This window comes from Gymnoscopelus microlampas, assembly GCF_963454915.1.
Source record: "Gymnoscopelus microlampas genome assembly, chromosome: 19".
NCBI lineage: Eukaryota > Metazoa > Chordata > Actinopteri > Myctophiformes > Myctophidae > Gymnoscopelus > Gymnoscopelus microlampas.
Window position 1 is genome coordinate 6,064,085 of NC_139956.1, and position 20,000 is coordinate 6,084,084.

General features: G+C 42.2%; 1 protein-coding gene across 1 annotated transcript in view; it reads right to left on the bottom strand.

Moving 5' to 3' along the window:
- LOC311035279 (neural cell adhesion molecule 2-like) overlaps positions 1-20,000 on the bottom strand; it is a 658,788-nt gene that overhangs the window by 169,267 nt on the left and 469,521 nt on the right. Inside the window, exon 2 of the mRNA XM_084043386.1 lies at positions 16,162-16,236. Within this exon, the coding sequence (XP_083899512.1) occupies positions 16,162-16,236 (75 nt within the window). The remainder of the gene's footprint in view (positions 1-16,161; positions 16,237-20,000) is intronic.

The following is a 20,000-nucleotide window of genomic DNA, read 5'->3' on the forward strand; positions in this document are numbered from 1 at the left end:
TGGGGGTCCTTGACATTAAAATGGTTGAGAATCACTGCTAGAAAGCCGTATAAACCTTCTCTTATTGGGGTCCCTGGCTTATCTTTTCAAATGGGGGTCCGCGGGCTAATAAGTGTCAATTTGGGGGTCCTTGACATGAAAACGTTTGAGAACCACTGGTCTAGGAAGTTGACAACCGGAAATGGTTGAATTTGGCGGAAGTACCGCCCAAGGAAATGACGTTGATGCTTTACAAATATGTTAACATTCTCCGCGAATGAAACGAGTGTTGTGATTGGTCAAAACATATCGTTTCCCGGGGGAAACGGAAATCCTGTCCACTCAGCACTTCCTAGACACTCGCTGCTTCAGGTCGTGACCAGACTCTTCTTTTCGCAGATGAGTGAGGCTGGGACCGAGGTTAGCATAACATTGACTTTTGTTTTGTAAATAAAGGGAGGGGCTTGTTTAGACCCACGGGGGTCCTTGAGGGGGTTCCAAATGGACCCTTAGAACAGAGGTTCTCAAACTTCTTTTCATGTCAAGGACCCCCAAATTGATATGTATTTTGCCTGAGACCCCCATCTGAAATTGTTCTGTGCCAGGGACCCCCAGGAGAGAAGATTTATGTCATTTTTCAAAGATTTTCAAAAATAGCAGATCTACAAGCTCACAACGTGTCGCATCGCGACGCGTTGTGAGCTTGTAGATCTGCTATTTTCAAATAGCCTATATATAAAATAGGGCTAAAGTGGTTAATGTATGTTTTATAATATAATAATTCATATCTGAAAAGTAACTAGGAACTAAAGTTTTCAAATAATTGTAGTGGAGTAAAAGTATAATATTTGCCTCTGAGATGTAGTGGAGTAAAAGTAAAAGTATTGGAAATTGGAAATACTCAAGTAAAGTACAAATACCTCAACATTTTACTTAAGTATAGTACTTAAGAGAGAGAGAGAGAGAGAGAGCATAATGCACAATAACAACAACTACTATAAATAATAACAGTCTCTCCGCAGTCATACTCCATGGAAACAGTGGAATGCGCAGCAGACCCTCTATATGTGGGTCTACAATCAGCATCCCTCCATATGGCAGCCTTCCAGAGGTAAACAACCTTCACCCTGCCACAGACAGCACACACACACACTGTTGATGTGTGTTCCTAGTCCTACTAAATAAAGCCACAGCACACACACTGTTGATGTGTGTTCCTACTAAATAAAGCCACAGCACACACACTGTTGATGTGTGTTTCTACTAAATAAAGCCACAGCACACACACTGTTGATGTGTGTTCCTACTAAATAAAGCCACAGCACACACACTGTTGATGTGTGTTCCTACTAAATAAAGCCACAGCACACACACTGTTGATGTGTGTTCCTACTAAATAAAGCCCTCCTGGGCCTCCTGGCACAGTCACTACAGTGTGACCCACAGAGTTAACTGCTGGAGTGGGGTGTAGTGACCTAGAGGCCATCAGCTGGGGATTCCACACACTGGCTAATGAATGACACAATATAAAGTACTGTAGATGTCGTTGAAGCTTGTTGCTTCACAGCCTAAAAATGTGTGGTTTGTATAGGAGCTATGGTCGCCTCTCTCTCTCTCTCTCTCTCTCTCTCTCTCTCTCTCTCTCTCTCTCTCTCTCTCTCTCTCTCTCTCTCTCTCTCTCTCTCTCTCTCTCTCTCTCTCTCTCTCTCTCTCTCTCTCTCTCTCTCTCTCTCTCTCTCTCTCTCATGTACTTGAGTAAAAGTACACAAGTTTGTGTGAGCTTGTAGATCGGCTATTTTCAAGAGGTCAAAATGCATATAGGGGCTGAAGTGGTTAACGTATGTTTTGTAATAATAATCAAAAACAAAAAAGTAACTTGTAACTAAAGTTTTCAAATAATTGTAGTGGAGTAAAAGTACAACATTTGCCTCTGAGACGTAGTGTGCGTGTGCGTGTGCGTGTGCGTGTGTGTGTGTGTGTGTGTGTGTGTGTGTGTGTGTGTGTGTGTGTGTGTGCGTGCGTGCGTGCGTGTGTGTGAGAGTATTGTTTCTGCTGGACTACATTTTGAAAAAAGAATGCTGCATGATATATGTGGAGTTATTGTTGGTTAGTGGCCACCGGCCAGGTACAGTAGTCTCACACAGCCAGACGATAAGAGATCTCCATCTACTGATATGTCTGGGGAAAGAATGTGAATTCAATGAATGGACTTTGGCTGAGAAAACCATCGGTAACAAACCTGTACAGTACACCCACTGCTTTGAAAACACTATCCTGAAACTATCCCATATGAAGGACTGCCTTAGCCACCTATAACCTCTAGTCCAGTGGTTTTCAACCAGTGGTCCGGGGACCACCAGTGGTCCTTAGGGGGGGGGTACCAGGGGGTCCCCAGTGAAATTAGTTAACATAGCGTCACAATCATCCATATTTGAGCTTTTTGTGTTTTTTTCGTAAATTGACGTCCTACTTGATCATACTACAGCGTCACAAAAATAAGCATCAAAAGTAGCAGATCTACAAGCTCCAGCTTGTAGATCTGCTGCCTTTGAATTTGAATCCTGAAAGTAACAGTTTTGGACACACAACGTTTCCACTCGACAGTGACTATAATAACGCCGAAATACCTTTATAGCAACGTCAACTCTCCAGTGAAAAGGAGATTTATTACCGTCTATTGACTGGCCCCCCTCCCTCGGTGCTAAAATTAGTGTTAAAGCACCTCGGAGAAGCAAAGTGGCACTAGCCTCTCCCCCGGTGGGGGCCCCCCCACTGACACGCCTCTGAAGCTTTGCTACAGTAATTGTTTTAGGTCTGAAGGGAAATATGAGAGAGAGGGGACGAGAGGACACTGTTGTTAGACCAGCAGGGAAGAGAGACTCTCAGAGGTGTGTGTGTGTGTGTGTGTGTGTGTGTGTGTGTGTGTGTGTGTGTGTGTGTGTGTGTGTGTGTGTGTGTGTGTGTGTGTGTGTGTGTGTGTGTGTGTGTGTGTGTGTGTGCGTGTGTGTGTGCGTGTGTGCGTGCATGCGTGCGTACAAGGGGGGGTAGAAGTAGGTAGCTCTACAATACAATAGAGCAGTGGTTTTCAACCTTTTTCATGCCAAGGACCCCTAAATTGATATACATTTGGCCGCGGACCCCCATCTGAAAATGTTTTGTGCCAGGGACCCCCAGAAGTAAAGATTTCAAATAAAAATGTTCGCTTTGAAAATATATATTCAAAGATATGCACACATTTTCCACGATTTTTCAAAAATAGCAGATCTAAAAGCTCATAGCGCGGCACTCGGTGCCACGCTATGAGCTTGTATATCTGCTGTTTTTGAATAGCCAAAGCTAGGTGGTTAAAATGATTGTGAGGCTATGTTAACTCATTTAGCTGGGGACCCCCTGGTACCCCTCCACTGGTGGTCCCCGGACCACTGGTTGAAAACCACTGCAATAGAGTACATTAGTCCTGACGTCACTCGTTCATCCTCTGGGTTGCGGAAGTCATTTCTCTATATGGAGAATAACATTGGGTCATGTTAGAATCGTCTCATATAAGAATTGTGGTCCAAAAATAAACAAACTGTCCTGGCGGTATTGTCAGGCAGGTGGCTCTGTATCGTTTATGATAGTCAGTCACTATATATTTGATACAGTCTGTTTCTGGAGAAAATGTAACTAATTCGGCGGAAGTAACATTATCGTTTTCTCACCGTCAGTTGATGCTTCATATCCATAAGAGTCAAACCGCCGGGATCATTTGTTTATTTTTGGAACACAGTTCTTATTTGACGTGATTATAAACACGTCAATTGAAACCCCCAACAATTCAAAATGGGGGGGAAACAAACTACCCAGGTAGGATGCGTAAAGTACGTTCGACTTCGGTGCTCGTTTTCAATGTAGGGGCCACGGCATTGGAAAGGATATACATACATCTAGTCTCTGTCGGGTGGAAACCTCATTATGTCCAAACTGTTTTCAAGATTTTCAGGATTTTCACTAATTTGGGCATGCTACGGTCACCATAAATCGTTTAAAAGCCATCTCTTAAAGAGGGGCCCGCAGCCTGAGGCTATATTATGGCTATAATGGGGGTCATTGGCATGGGGACAGTTTGGGAGAACCTCTGCTTAAGGCTTTCAGTGTTTAATGGGACTTCTAGTTCTCCCTCTCTCTTAGTCTCCAGTCGTCTCTCTGTCCCCTGCTCTCTCTCTTGTCAAACTCTCTTGGCACACATACGTTATGTTGTCAACGTGTCACCACTTACACAGATGACACTGTATTGACTGACAGGCTTTATTTAGAGGCCTGTCCTGGACACTGACACACTGCTGGTAGGTGAAGGTCGTTATACCTCTGGCCTTATGTTGGGGCTGTAGTTTCCTCATTATTTCCTAAAGATCAACGCACAGCTTGTGATGGAAAGAAAACAAAACTGTTTCCATTCATTGTGAAGGAATAGACAAACATCATCACCAGCGTTGCCATGTCTGTTTAATCTATAAGCAACTTTGGACTTGTTTTTCTGTAAAGTTGCTTGTAAACATTATTAGTTGCGGGTTGCGTTTCTTTCTGGGCTTATTTCTAAAGTGCAGTTGCTTTATTTGGGCTTCCTTCCTAAATGTTGTTTAAACCAGTGGTTCACAAACATTTTCACGTCAAGGACCCCCAGATGAATATGTATTTGTCTGCGAAGCCCCATCTGAAACATCATTTGAGTTGAGCGGAGTCCCTCAGGGCTCTGCACTAGTGTATTTTCTGTTTTGTTTTAACCCAACACTTGTCTTTATCGTTTTCGTTTTTTTTCTTATTAGAGTCGGTTACTTCGATCCTTTTCGTTATGTTAAGTGACTTTGGGTACTTAGGAAAAGCGCTATAGAAATCTGAGCTATTGATAGTATTATTCTGTTATTGTGGGGACTGGGGAAGGCTTTCGCTGAAAATAAGACGATTGTGTGGTGTGAGCTTGTCGATCTGCTATTTTCCACAATACGGATGCTGGGGTTAACCCATTAAGACCGGGAACGCATCTGTGTCATTTTTACTTTGGCTATTCAAAAATAGCGGATCTACAAGCTCGTAGCGTGGCACCGAGTGCCGCGCTATGAGCTTGTAGATCTTTTGAAAAATCGTGAAAGTTTGTGCAAATCTTTGAATATTTATATTTTTTTAAAGCAAACATTTGTAACTCAAATCGTTGCTTCTGGGGGATTCTACAAATGTCTTCTAAATCCTAACAGTTTTTTTTTTGTTTTTTTTTATCATTTTGCTATAATATCAGTGGTCCTCAAACATTTTTCATGTCAAGGACCCCCAAAATGATATGTATTTGGTCCCCATCTCAAAATATGTTGTTCCAGGGACCCCCACAGATGCAAAGATTTGAGTAAAAAAATAATTTGCTTAAAAGAAAAGCAGTTCCATGTATTACGAAACGAGCCGTTATATCTTCATGAACCAATGAACAACAGGAGACATTTTGAGGGGCAGGTGCTCAAGTAAATTATACTTTTTTTTTTTTACTTAGTCTGCTCTTTTTTCCCTCTACACCTATACCTCTTTGCCAAAAATAGCAGATCTACAAGCCCACAACGCCTCGCAGCGCGAGGCGTTGTGGGCTTGTAGATCTGCTATTTTTGGCTAAAGTTCTCCTCAGAAAAGGGATGCTAGGTTTCGAGTGGTTATGGTAAAAAGAAAAATCATATCACATAAAGATTTGGCGGACCCCCTGTAGTAACTCTGAGGACCCCCTAGGGGTCCCGGACCCCCTGTTGAAGACCCCTGCTGTAAACTGTTTTCTTTTTTTCAAAAGGGCACTTCTGGTCAAGAGGGCAAAGGGCAGGTGCTCTAGCACCACCTAGAGTCTATCTGTGCACGTCCCTGACAAGTCTCCAAAGACTCACAGGGAGAAGAAGATGACAGATGCGGTCACGTTACAATTAACACAGTGGTATATAAGTAAGCTATCTTGGGATTGATGACAGCGGTTGCTCCCTGGCTGGGCTTAGAACCAGGAGCACCTCGAGGCTAAACATCTCATTAGCAATTAATCTCCGCCGGCCAGCGACCTCCATCTTTTTTTACGCCTTGTTTATCCTCAATTAACGCAGCATGTTTGCAGGTCCTCGCCGACTAAGAGGATCAGTGTGTGCGCGGACCTCGTGCGGAGGTCTTATGCCACGAGTTTACGCACCGGGGGATTTACAATACACTTGCGCGTTGTAAAAACATATTGATACTTGTGTGTGTGTGTGTGTATATTTATAGTCGATGGCGGGTTTCCACTCGACAGACTATAAAAAGCGTAAAAAAAGCGTCCAAAACTTTCCTTTTTTATTACCATTTAAAATGTAATATAAAATATTGAGAATAGCAGATCTACAAGCTGACAGCGCGTCGCAAGCGTGTAGATCTGCTATTTTCACTATACTTTTACGCGATAATCTTGTGTGATGAAGTTTTTACTTATTTCTGCATTATTGTATTGTCGAAACATCGTGTCCAATCACAGGATCTAACCGTCTCGATAGAAGAGCAGGCAACCCCAATAGTAAAACCTTTATTGTATCAACTTACTCTCGTACTACCATACAGATTGGACAAAATTACATTTTAATCACTAGTAAAAAGTGACATAATACAGCTTGATATACAGTTTTGATGTACTTTTAATTTGCTTGAGTATTTTTGATACTTCATACTATACATTACTTTAGCGTAGCCTATACCTCCATGGTTTTGTCTCAAGCTGAATCATTGGAATCGTCGTTCTAACAGTAAATAGGAGTACTTTCCAAGCACCACTGCCTCTCAGCAGTTGAAATTGTGGCACTCACGCTGTTACACATTGAGTGCCATGAATGTAGATCTACGTTTTTAAAAAAAACGCTGGCACTCTAAGGATGATTTGGATGATAATACCTGCCACTCAATGTGTTAAGACCCAGGTTGAAATCCCACGTATATAAGACATAATAACCTTTATATATACATAAGCAGCTTGGTGGGTGGTGCAGCTTTTTACCCGGAGAGAGTGTGAAAACACCTATGACCGACCTTACCGCTAATGAGGGAAAGTTTAAAAACATAACTGTTTGGCCCGTAATTATTTCTCTGCCCTCGGCCGACAATGAAGGCTGTTTGCGTCCCACGTGCAGCTGTTATGGAGGAGGCACCAACGCCGCACTGTCTCTCTGCTTGTCTACGTTCATTAAGGAGACATGGCTGACCTTTCAGATCGTCGATGTCGGGCGTGAAAACCTCGTACGTCCAAAACCGTTCCTATCTACGGGGCCAGAGCTCAGCTCTGGACCTGTTTTGTTATTGGCAGTATTCTGTCACTTCTGCCACTTTTCGCAGTTCTGGCTGAACCGCGCTGTCGCTTTTTACGAAACTCGGCCATATGGTAGATGGTCATGAAAACGATCAAGAAATAATTCTCACAATCTTTCGTCCAAAGGTGGCGCTATAGCACTCAATTGAAAATGCCAACTTTGAACAGGTACAACTCATGCCCTGTTTGACCTACAGCCATGAAACTTGGATACACATATGCGTCTCCTCATGCTGAACAACTTTCACCCTCTGACTTTTGACCTCTGACCTTTAGATCTCCCACCATTTTGAATTATATGAAAAACAGTCATTGGCTCCTAACTTCTGCATTTTTTCACTTATGGAAAATCCGTTGGACATTTTTGTAGGCAGTGGTCCAAAGTTCAAGTGCTAAACGTTTCGTGCAGATTGCTCAAAAATCCTAGGAGGAGATAGATTTTAACTATTACAGTTTTATGAAAATTATTCATCTGTGCCTAAAACATACATGCAGACTCACATTTCTTTGAAACTTTGCAAAAATGTACAGGGTCATTCCAAATATCACTGAAACCAATCTTACTCCAATTGGCCAAAAGGGGGCGCTATAGCAATTTTTTGAAAAGGCAGACTTTAAACAGGCATAAGTCATGCCTCGTTTGGCCGAAAGTCGTGAAACTTGCTTACACATGTGCCTTGACTCATGAGGAACACACGTATCGATTTGACCATTAAGCTCCGCCCTTAGATTTTCCGCAATTTTGAGCAGTTTGAAAAATACTTGTTTTTGCCAGTTCTGGCTTAACCGTGCATACGCTTTTTACGAAACTCGGCCATATGGTAGATGCTCATGAAAAACTACCAAGAAATAATTCTCACACTCATTCGTCAAAGGGTGGCGCTATAGCACTCAATTGAAAGTGCCAACTTTGAACAGGTACAACTCATGCCCTGTTTGACCTACAACCATGAAACTTCGATACACACATGCGTCTCTTCATGCCCGACAACTTTCGTGGTCTGACTTTTGACCTCTGACCTTTAGATCGCCCACCATTTTGAATTATATGAAAATCTATCATTGGCTCCTAACTTCTGCATTTTTTCACTTATGGAAAATCCGTTGGAAATTTTTGTAGGCAGTGGTCCAAAGTTCAAGTGTTAAACGTTTCGTGCAGATTGCTCAAAAATCCCAGGAGGAGATAGATTTTAACTATTACAGTTTTATGAAAATTATTCATCTGTGCCTAAAACATACATGCAGACTCACATTTCTTTGAAACTTTGCAGAAATGTACAGGGTCATTCCAAATATCACTGAAACCAATCTCACTCCAATTGGCCAAAAGGGGGCGCTATAGCAATTTTTTGAAAAGGCAGACTTTAAACAGGCATAAGTCATGCCTCGTTTGGCCGAAAGTCGTGAAACTTGCTTACACTTGTGCCTTGACTCATGAGGAACACATCTATCGCTTTGACCAGTAAGCTCCGCCCTTAGATTGTCCGCAATTTTGAGCAGTTTGAAAAACACTTAAACCCAGGATTTTTCAGCTATTTGCATGAAACTGTATCATCTGTTTGATCTCCTTTTTCACAGTTACTTGTCTGTTGGGCCAATGGCGTCTCCCTTAAATGAATGCCTCACAATCTCAAGGTCGCCAGTTCAAGCCTCACTTGATGCAGACTTAATTTAAGTTGAATTGCAAACAACATGACTGTATCAATGAATACATGTGCAAATGGTAAAGATAACCTGAAATGCTTATTTGAGAGTACGTTTTTTAAAAGTAAGACATACTTCATTCTGAAAATAGCTGATCTACAATCTCACAACTTGTCATGGTTTGTGAGCTTGTAGATCGGCTACTTTCACTAGTTTTGGTTCTGAGGAGATGTACAATTTCTTCATTGGTAAATGGTTTGTGAACGAGTGATCTTAGTGTTAGTGAAACAGGGGCTTGGTTCAAGAAAGAAGGCAAGAGTTTATGATCTTCAACAGACAATATCAGCCTGGACAAAGCTATAGCACTATAGGTAGTGTTGCAGCCTATTAGTCTGAAGGTTGAGAGTTTGAATCCTGTTAATGGCAGTAGGTTGAGATGTCCAATCAAACCATTATGTTTCCATCTCTCTCTCTCATCAATCTATTGTTTCCATGTCACTCTCTCTCTCTTCAATCTATTCCGCTTCCATGTCTCTCTCTCTCTCTATTCACTGGCCCCGTATTATCGCTGCTTGCAGCTATATTTTTTATTATTATTTCAACCCATTAAGACCGGGAACGCATATTATGCGTTCCCGCTGCGAGGCGTTGTGAGCTTGTAGATCTGCTATTCTTGGCTAAAGTTCTCCTCAGAAAAGGGATGCTAGGGTTCAAGTGGTTAATGTAAAATAAAAAATTATATCACACAAAGATTTGGCGGACCCCCTGTAGTAACTCTGAGGACCCCCAAGGGGTCCCGGACCCCCTGTTGAAGACCCCTGCTCTAAACACACATTTTAGATGCGATTTTCTGCCCCTGACTGGGCCTGACATATCGAAATGAAGAAGCGATACTTCCACAGTTTTGGGAATCAAAGTTCTACCAGATCATCGACACAGTAATGACGATGGAGCTAATAACTGTGAAAGTTGGACACTAAGACGAACAAAAGGTGACATCTTGGATAATTTAGTCTTGCGTTAAGGACTTTCTAAGTGTCCCCACGGTGACCTAATTAAATATCATTATAAACCAGTGACTGTCTGGTAGTGGTAGGATTAATCATTTTAATCTTTTAATACTACAGTTAAGTTCCGGGCCAATGCAGAGCCATGCTGGGCCTGGCAGGGTGGTGAGGGGCTGACCACAGCATGTAGTTCTCAAACTGGACTCCCAAAATGATACATATAATATTAGCCACAGATACCCATCGGAAAATGTTTTGTGCCATGCAGGGACCCCCGGAAGAGAAGATTTGTGTTAAGACATCCGAAATTATAAAAAAGATATTCAAACATTCTCCCCCCCACCCAAGGACCCCTGGGGGTCCCCAGACCCCACTTTGAGAACAAATTCTCTAAAGAGCTGGTTGACTTCATTTGACTTCCTTTTAAAACCCAGTAAGCTGCAGTATAGTTCCTTTCTTTTAAATATATGTTTTTGTTTGTTTGTTTGCAGTTGCTTACGTTTTCTTATGAAACAAAAACCTAAACTGAACAAAACACCTATAACGTATGTATGCGGTTTTAATTTCTAATGTTTTTATTTTCATGGTTTCCTCTCTGTCTTATTTTGTGTTATTGCTCCCTGCATCCCACCGAGTGCCGCGCTTACAAGCTTGTAGATCTGCTATTTTTGAAAAATCACGAAAATATGTGCAAATCTTTGAATGTATATTGTTTTGAAGCGAACATTTTAACTCAAATCTTTGCTTCTGGGGGGTCCCTGGAACAACATATTTTGAGATGGGGGTCGGCGGCCAAATGCATATAATTTTGGGCGTCCCTGACATGAAAAGGTTTGAGAACCACTGATATAGAAAGTTTTAGAAACATACGTTTTTTTTCAGAAAACTGTTAGGATGTAGAAGAACATTTTGCAGAATCGGCCTCAGGTCTTAATGGGTTAAAGGACTAGAATGCCTGGACTTTATTGTATTCTTATTCTTTTGAATATCATTTTCAATGGATCAAGGTCTGCTGCTGCCATCTATGAGTTCTATGAAAACACATTGTATACCATGTGTAGTGTGAGGTCCCCGCTTCATCTGTCTGTCAGCTAAAGGGGTCCTTGGCCTGAAAAAAAATACCCCTGTTCTGAACAGTACAGCGGCGGGGGTTTACAAGCAGGGCTGAAAGGGGCTTAACCCATTAAGACCGCATCCGTGTCATTTTTTTGATTTCTTTGCGCAGATATAATAGCAGATATTCAAGCTCATGCCGCGCTATGAGCTTGTAGATCTACTATTTTTGAAAAATCGTGATAATGTGTGCAAATCTTTAGTTTGAATATATATATATATACTTTTTTAAAGCGAAAGTTTTTTAACTCAAATCTTTGCTTCTGGGGATTTTACAAATGTCTTCTAAATCCTAACAGTTTTTTTTTCCTACAGTTTTTTTTTTTTTTTTTAACTCATGTTGCTAAATTTTCAATGGTTTTCAAACTTTTTTCACCAAAATAATATGTATTTGTCCGCGGACCCCCTCCCATCTAAAAATATTTTGTTCCAGGGACCCCCCCAGAAGCAAAAGATTTGAGTTAAAAATGATTTGCACAAATGTTCACGATTTCCCCCAAAAAATAGCAGATCTACAAGCTCATAGCGCGGCACTCGGTGCCGCGCTATGAGCTTGTAGATCTGCTATTTTTTTATATAGCCAAAGACATCTTAAAATGACACACATGCGTTCCCTTCCCGGCCTTAAAGGGTTAAATGTTTCATGGTTTGGATTTATATGCCCGAGCGGCGCTGATAAAAGAAGAAAGGATTGTCCCTGTGATTGTCACAGCAAGGACTCTGTGTGAGGGACAAAGGCCATTGGAGCCTCAAGGCTGTGCTCATGAAAGGCCTCACAAGTGTGTGTACTTATGGGATATGTCACGAGCATAGTGGTGGAAAGGAACTAAGTACATTTACTTGAGTACTGTACTTAAAGGGACATTTCGCCGATTTTGCATCAAACCCCTATTTTTATCTAGGTCTAGGACCCATAAACATGATCCTGGTGTGTTTTTTGTGTTTTATCTGTATTTTTAGATTTGTATCCATATCCTCACCTTATTTCCTGACTACAATGTAGACCACACCCCCACGCAGCCTCCCCTCCCCACAAGGAAGGGCAGTGCCCCAAAGCATTATGGTCATTGTAGTATTGCAGCAGTCCAGTCAAACCCCAGTCAAACACATAGACTTCTATATGTTTCTGGCCATGGGGTGAAAATGTCAAATTTTGCTACTGTTATCTACTACAAATAGTAATAACATTGAGTGACTGTTCTTCCAGGGGTGAAATGCTCCTTTAAGTACACTTTTGAGGATTTGTTTTACTTTACTGGAGTATTTCCCATTGTCAATACTTTTACTTCTACTCCACTACATCTCAGAGGCAAGTATTGTACTTTTACTCCACTACAATTATTTGAAAACTTTAGTTACTAGTTACTTTGTAGATTTTGATTATTATTACAAAACATACATTAGCCACTTCAACCCTATATACATTTCGGCCATTTGAAAATAGCCGATCTACAAGCTCACAAATGCCAATGCCCATTCCCATTCTCCTCCCCCCCCCCCCCCCCCCCCCCATTTTCCCCTCAAGCAAGGAGGGAAGGTAGTGGCGGCGCGACTCATGTTGCTGCGGCCCGTGCACTTCACGCACGAACACAATTTCGTTGTAACTGTACTAGTACTGGTGACAAAAGGGAAGCTAGTGGCTGCGCGACTAAGTTGCAGCGGCCCGTGATATTTCATTGTAACCTGTATGTATTTGTATCTGTGACCAATGACAAATAAACCTGATTCTGATTGCACTCCCGTGGGTCCGCGACGACATGCACGGCGAACACCGTGGGTCCTCGGCGTGGGAAAGAAAAGAACGCCGACAAGACAGACAGACTTTCCCATCTTATACACCATACATGGGCAACTGGCGGCCCGGGGGCCACATGCGGCCCCCACCTTCACTTAATGCGGCCCGCAGGTTAATATCGGAATACTGATATATTATTGATTTCAGCTGTTACAATTGCAAACATGACCCGCTTTAATTACTACTACTATATTAGTAGCTTAATGACTAGTATTACAATTCTATTGTCTTTTTTATGTCCAATGTATTTGTATTTAAGTTCATAAAGTTAACATAAGTATAACTAAATGCATTTGAAATTAAATAAAAAATGTTACTTTTCAGGATTTCAATACAAAAACAGCAAAAAAGAAATCTGAATTCAAACTCAAAAATAGCAAAAATAGCATATCTACAAGCTCAAAACGCGTCGCAGCGCGACGCGTTTTGAGCTTGTAGATCTGCTATTTTTTGCTATTTTTGTGTGACAGGCCTGACAGTATATGCAATGTGGCCCCCTGGAGTGAGTGTGGAAATATAGTGGCCCTCTCCATTATCAAAGTTGCATCACCCCTGCTATACACAGTCCAGCAGCATGGATGGTTACAAGCGCGGCTGAGAAAGGCTATTAATGTTTCATACGGTTTGGATTTGTGCCCAAGCTGCCCTGATAAGGAAACAGGATTTGTCATCCATGTGTCATTGTCACAGCAAAGGCTTCGTAGAGGGACGGAGGTCACCACAGCCTCTGTGTGACCTCAGAGCAATTGTGTTCATGAACGGCCCATGACAAGGGCTGCATGTTGGCTGGATGTCACAGGTTCAAGTGCCTCATCATCGTATATTTATCCTATACGTACATTTCTCTCTCTAAATCCCCCCTGTCACTCTCTGTGTCGTACGCCCAACTGTTATATCCTCCCTGGGGTGGGCCTTAACTCATTGACAGTGTTGTAAAGTAACTAAGTACATTTACTCAAGTGCTGTACTTAAGTACAATTGTGAGGTACTTTTACTTCAGTGGAGTATTTCCAATTGTCTATACCTTTACTTCTACTCCACTACATCTCAGAGGCAACTATTGTACTTTTACTCCACTACAATTATTTGAAAACTTTAGTTACTTTTCATGTATAAATTATGATATTATAAAACATACATTAACCACTTTAGCCCTATTTCATACCTAGGCTATTTGAAAATAGCAGATCTACAAGCTCACAACGCGTCGTGATGCGACGTGCTGTGAGCTTGTAGATCTGCTATTTTCAAACATTTTAGTGCTTTTACTTTTGGTACTTTAAGTTCATTTTGATATTTTGTACTTTTACTCAAGTCATTTTTTTATTCCAGACTTTTACTTGTAACAGAGTACTTCTACATTGCAGAATTGATACACTTTTACTTAATTAAAACACAACAAACCCAGCCCCGTCCGATCTAATGTTAAAGGATTTAGAAAAAGATAATAGAAACATATAATATTCTCTGCTTTTTGTTGCTTTTTGGCAAAAACAACCCACATTCAACTGCCCACAACTATGGAATGGATTATTGCAGCGGCATCTTTGTGAAGAAAAATATGTAGTGAAAATGCTCGGATAGTTTACAACAGTATGCAACTAATAGTATACAATTATTTGACAGCTTCAGTTACTATGGCTTGCAGATTTAGATTTAGAATATTTTACAAATTGTGAGACTAACTCTAACCATGAAAAAAAACATTTCCCTCGTTGAGGACCATGAAAATTGTCCTCACAATGTCCATTTCTCACAAGTATAGTAATACAAGCGCACACACACACACACACACACACAGTGTTCCTGAGCTGTCAAGCGAGGTGGTCTGGCTGGAGAGGAGGCACACAGTACAGCCTCCAGGGGATGAGTGAGACCTGCATCAGGGCCATGTGCCCCCAGCCAGAGAGACACTGGAACAGACAATGTTCTATCTACCTGGGTGGGTGGCGAGAGAGAGACAGAGAGACACAGAGAGAGAGAGAGAGAGAGAGAGAGAGAGAGAGAGAGAGAGAGAGAGAGAGAGAGAGAGAGAGAAATGGCAAGGAGAAAGAGTCTCAGAAGTGGCCAGTGGTTCCCAAACTTTTTTAATTTGGAGCACACCTATAACTCTGAGTGTACAAATGGAACCAAATGGACCCATAAGGGTCCATTTGGTTCCATTTGTACTCTCTCAGAGTTACAGACCTGTAAGGGTTCATTTGGTTACATGTGTAACCAAATATATATATATATAGAGGATATATAGGGATGGATCCCTGCTGTGCACGCTCACTAAACAAATGCACCTGGAGGTGAACCAAAGCTGCACCATCTCTTCAGGTCAGCCTACTGATCAATCCCACCGACGTTTAAGGAAAGTCTGTCCACAAGTTATCTTGCCAACGACAAGCACGCACACACACACACACACACACACACACACACGCACATATGCATTACATTACAGTCATTTAGCAGACTACTAATCACCAGAAGTCTTAAGTGCATTTTCTGCAAAAACAAGCAACCAAGAGTATACCTAGCGCTAAGGTAAAAGTGTAATATATCAGCTACCTACAGTACTTTCTTAAACAGATGAGACAAAATAGCCAAATCAAATGAGCACGAGCTAAAACAAATAAGTGTATCGAATAAACAAGATCCAATAAATCAATAAAACAACAGTTCGTACAACTAGTTAACAACAAGTAGGCCAGGCTAAGAGGAAGGGTAGTGTTTCCTGAAGAGGTGGGTTTTCAGCCTGCGGTGAAAGATGGGCAGTGACTCTGCTGTCCTGACATCAGTGGGGAGTTCATTCCACCACTGTGGGCAGTGGCGTGCACAGACATTTTGAGGGGCAGGTTCTCAAGTAAATTATACTTTTTTTTGTTTACTTGGTCTGCTCTTTTTTCCCTCTACACCTATACCTCTTTGCCAAAAATAGCCGATCTGCAAGCCCACAACGCCTCGCAGCGCGAGGCGTTGTGGGCTTGTAGATCTGCTATTTTTGGCTAAAGTTCTCCTGAGAAAAGGGATGCTAGGTTTCGAGTGGTTATTGTAAAAAGAAAAATCCTATCACATAAAGATTTGGCGGACCCCCTGTAGTAACTCTGAGGACCCCTAGGGGTCCCGGACCCCCTGTTGAAGACCCCTGCTGTAAACTGAAAAAAAAAAAAAAATTCAAAAGGGCACTTCTGGTCAAGAGGGCAAAGGGCAGGAGCTCTAGCACCACCTAGAGTCTATCTGTGCACGTCCCTGACTGTGGGGCCAGAACATAAAACAGAAGTGACGGTGTAGATGCTCGTGCGCTGTCTTACCTGTGCAGATGAAGAACTTGGACTCTCCAACACTCAGCTCCACTTTGTTCAAAGATATGGACACCTGAAGGACAGCTGTCACACAGAGAGAGAGAGAGAGAGAGAGAGAGAGAGAGAGAGAGAGAGAGAGAGAGAAGGAAGGGGGGAAAGCAACACATCACGTTATTACCACAGCAAACAACTTGATTATCAGTAGTATGAGAAACCTTGATGGATGGAGGATTTGATTTGTCATTGAACACAAGTGTACAACGAAATGATCCTGATGGCATCAATCCAACGCAATGACGTTGACGCTTTACAAATCTGTTAACGTTCTCCGTGAATGAAACGAGTGTTGTGATTGGTCGATTTCCGGGGGGAAACACGTACAACAGAAGTCCCGCCCCCTATAGACACTCTCTGCTTTAGGTCGTGACCAGGCTCTTCTCTTGGCAGATGAGTGAGGCTGGGTGGGAACGAGGCTAGACACAATGCCACCGAAAAAACTGGGCTGAAAAGCTGAGGGAGAAAAAAGCTTTAAAAAAAAAAAAATCCTAGTTGAAGATGCCACATGTTTTAAAATAAAAGACATGTTTGCTGCTGCCAGGGCTGCTTCTGTCCCCCACAATGTAACTCCACAGCCCCACTTAGCAGTGGAAAAAGTACTCAAATGTTTTACTTACTTTAAAAGTATCAATACTGCAATGTAGAAGTACGCTGTTACAAGTAAAAGTCCGGAATTCAAAATTTACTTGAGTAAAAGTACAAATCTATTGGTATCAAAATGTACTTAAAGTACCCAAATAGACGCGTTGTGAGCTTGTAGATCTGCTATTTTCAAATAGCCTAGGTATAAAATAGGGCTAAGGTGGTTAATGTATGTTTTATAATGTAATCATTTATATCTGAAAAGTAACTAGTAACTAAGGTTTTCAAATAATTGTAGTGGAGTAAAAGTACAATATTTGCCTCTGAGATGTAGTGGAGTAGAAGTAAAAGTATAGACGATTGGAAATACTCCACTAAAGTAACAGTATCTCAAAATTGGACTTAAGTACGGTACTTGAGTAAATGTACTTAGTTACTTTCCACCACTGCACACAGGCTGCTTGCCGTGCCCTCCAAGCCGCAGAGTCAGAGCCGGTTGTTATTAATACATTTCAGATCAATCAGTGGGGATAATAAAGCCATGTCTCTGCCTTCGGTTTAAACTTCATGGAATCATTAAAATATTGCATTTGCAGAGCCTTTAGGCAAGGTAATCATCAGAAAATGATTGGGTTTCTAAGCACACACTTCAAATCAGGTAAGGTTAAATAAAGTATTATCTGTTTTTGGTGTGAATACGTGTAAAAAAAATATGTGCGGCCGCAGGGCTGTGTGGGCCACACACACACGCACACGCACACACACACACACACACACACACACACAGGCCCAATTCCAAACCACCCCCTCACTGACTCATTGACTTGGGTGCGCGTTCATGTGAGCTCCGTAAGGGCTTGAGGGTTGTTCCAAATGAAATCGGAAAGTCAGCCTGAAGTCAGCGAGGGCTCGGGAACGCCCCTTTCTGCACCCTTTCCGTAAGTCAGCACCTTTGGAGACTTTGGCAAAGAAATTGTCCACAATACATTGCGTAGTGGGAGTTACCAGAGGACGCCGATACCCACGGTGCCCGGATTTAAAAGGGAAAGAGGCCTTTCTTCTGCGACGTCGCTGGCCGAGAAATAAATGCAGAATTACGTCTTTTTACCACCGGTCTCAGTAGCGGGGCGGGGGCGGAGGGCGGGGGGGGGGGGGGGGGGGGGGGGGATTCATGTCATGGCATCAGGCCAGGGTTCATTAGTGAGGAGAATGGAATAAAAAAAATAAAAAGAAGTTCAGTTGAACGTTTGAGAACCTTCAAAAAGCAGGTTTTTGAGGGATTATTTTTATTTATTATTTATTTTATTTCTAAAGGAAAAATTGTAATGGATTTTTTATTATCAAATAAATTGATTAAACACTTTAATCAACCCTATTTTATACTTCGTTGTACTAAGTTGTTGTGCAAAATAGCAACGTGTCCCAGAAATATAAAGTTACTCCTAAGGCTATCATATAATTTACTTATATTGACTGTATCGATAGCTGTTTCACTCATGATACAATGTCTCTTTTTTATAATATTTTATAATATAAAAGTTTATAATATTTAGAGAAATTCGAAGTTTCAAACAGGGAGGCAAGTGTCAGTCGAATCTTTGGTTGTCACGGCAACGTTGTCATCTGTCGTCAAGGTAACGTGGGACGTCACAAAGGGCTGTTCCATTGCTTTTGTACCCTTTTGGAACCCTTAAACCCTCCCACACTCAGGCACTTACCAGCTGACTTACCTTAAGCTAATGAGGGTGCAGGGCTTGAGGGCTTAGGGTGGAGTTTGGAATTGGGCCACACACGCACACACACACAAACACACACCTGGTTTGTTTGGATCTGCTCAGATAAAGACATGCATGCAGACGGAGTTCAATGACTTGCTTGAAATACCTACAATTTCTTTCATTGATTTCGTCTGGCACAATTTGACCCTGATAGAAAGCTCTGTGTGTGTGTGTATGTGTGTGTGTGTGTGTGTGTGTGTGTGTGTGTGTGTGTGTGTGTGTGTGTGTGTGTGTGTGTGTGTGTGTGTGTGTGTGTGTGTGTGTGTGTGTGTGTGTGTGTGTGTGTGTGTGTGTGTGTGTGTGTGTGTCTGACGCTGCAAGGAGACCCTTGGGTGAAGTCTATCTCCATCGGGAGTTGAACGCGTGCAGCCTGCCTGTACATGCAATTAGCCTGAATTCGTACTGGGGCTCACACACGGACGTGCACGCACGCACACACACACACACACACACACACAGGGCTGTGAATAGAAATGCAAATCGTCTCTGTCGGGTGGAAACCTCATACGTCCAAAACTGTTACTTTTCAGGATTAAAATTTAAAAAATAGCAAAAGTAGCAGATCTACAAGCTCGATCTTGCCGATCTGCTACTTTTCATGCTTTTGTGTGACGTTATAGTATGATCAAGTAGGGCGTTAATTTACCAAAGAAAAGCACAAAACCGTAAAGACGGGGGGCCGTGATTTTCAGTGACCCCCCCCCCCCCCCCCCCCCCCAAAACATAATCATCAGGTATTATGGTTATACTAGGAGGAAGATTTTTTTCAAAAAAGTGTACAGAAAGTGTTAAAATTATGTTTTTATGTGGACACGCCTCCAGTTCATTAAGTATACCTGGTTCTCACCTTAGCACCTCCTCCACCACCTTAGCACCACCCACCTGTCCTAGTCCCTCCTCCTCCTCATGCCCACACCTGTTGTGTTATGATAATGAGGGGGAGGTTATGTTTTTACTATGTCACTAAAGGGCTGTTTTTCTATTGGCACGTTTGACCCTCAAGGTTTCAGCCTCCAGGAAGAAACTCAAAATAGTCAGAGAAGACATAAAACACCATAAACACACCACCAGGGGGCTTAATGAAGTTCTATCAACCTCATAGAGACACATGAAAAACAGAAAAAGTGCAAAACCATGGCACCACCTCTTTAAAATACGGAGATAGGAGGTTTTCTGCCGATATAATTTCCACCGCGGGGCCACACAGCACACATCCTCTGACATGCACGATGGGAGTATCAACGGGAGTTACAGACGAGACATACGGGGAGAATTACAGGCAGCGAATCTGAGCTGCTGCCCGCAGTGAGTGAGTGAGTGGGAGGTCAGTGAGTCTCAGTGGCGTGCACAGACATTTTGAGGGGCAGGTGCTCAAGTAAAATGATACTTTTTTTTTGTTTACTTGGTCTGCTCTTTTTTCCCTCTACACCT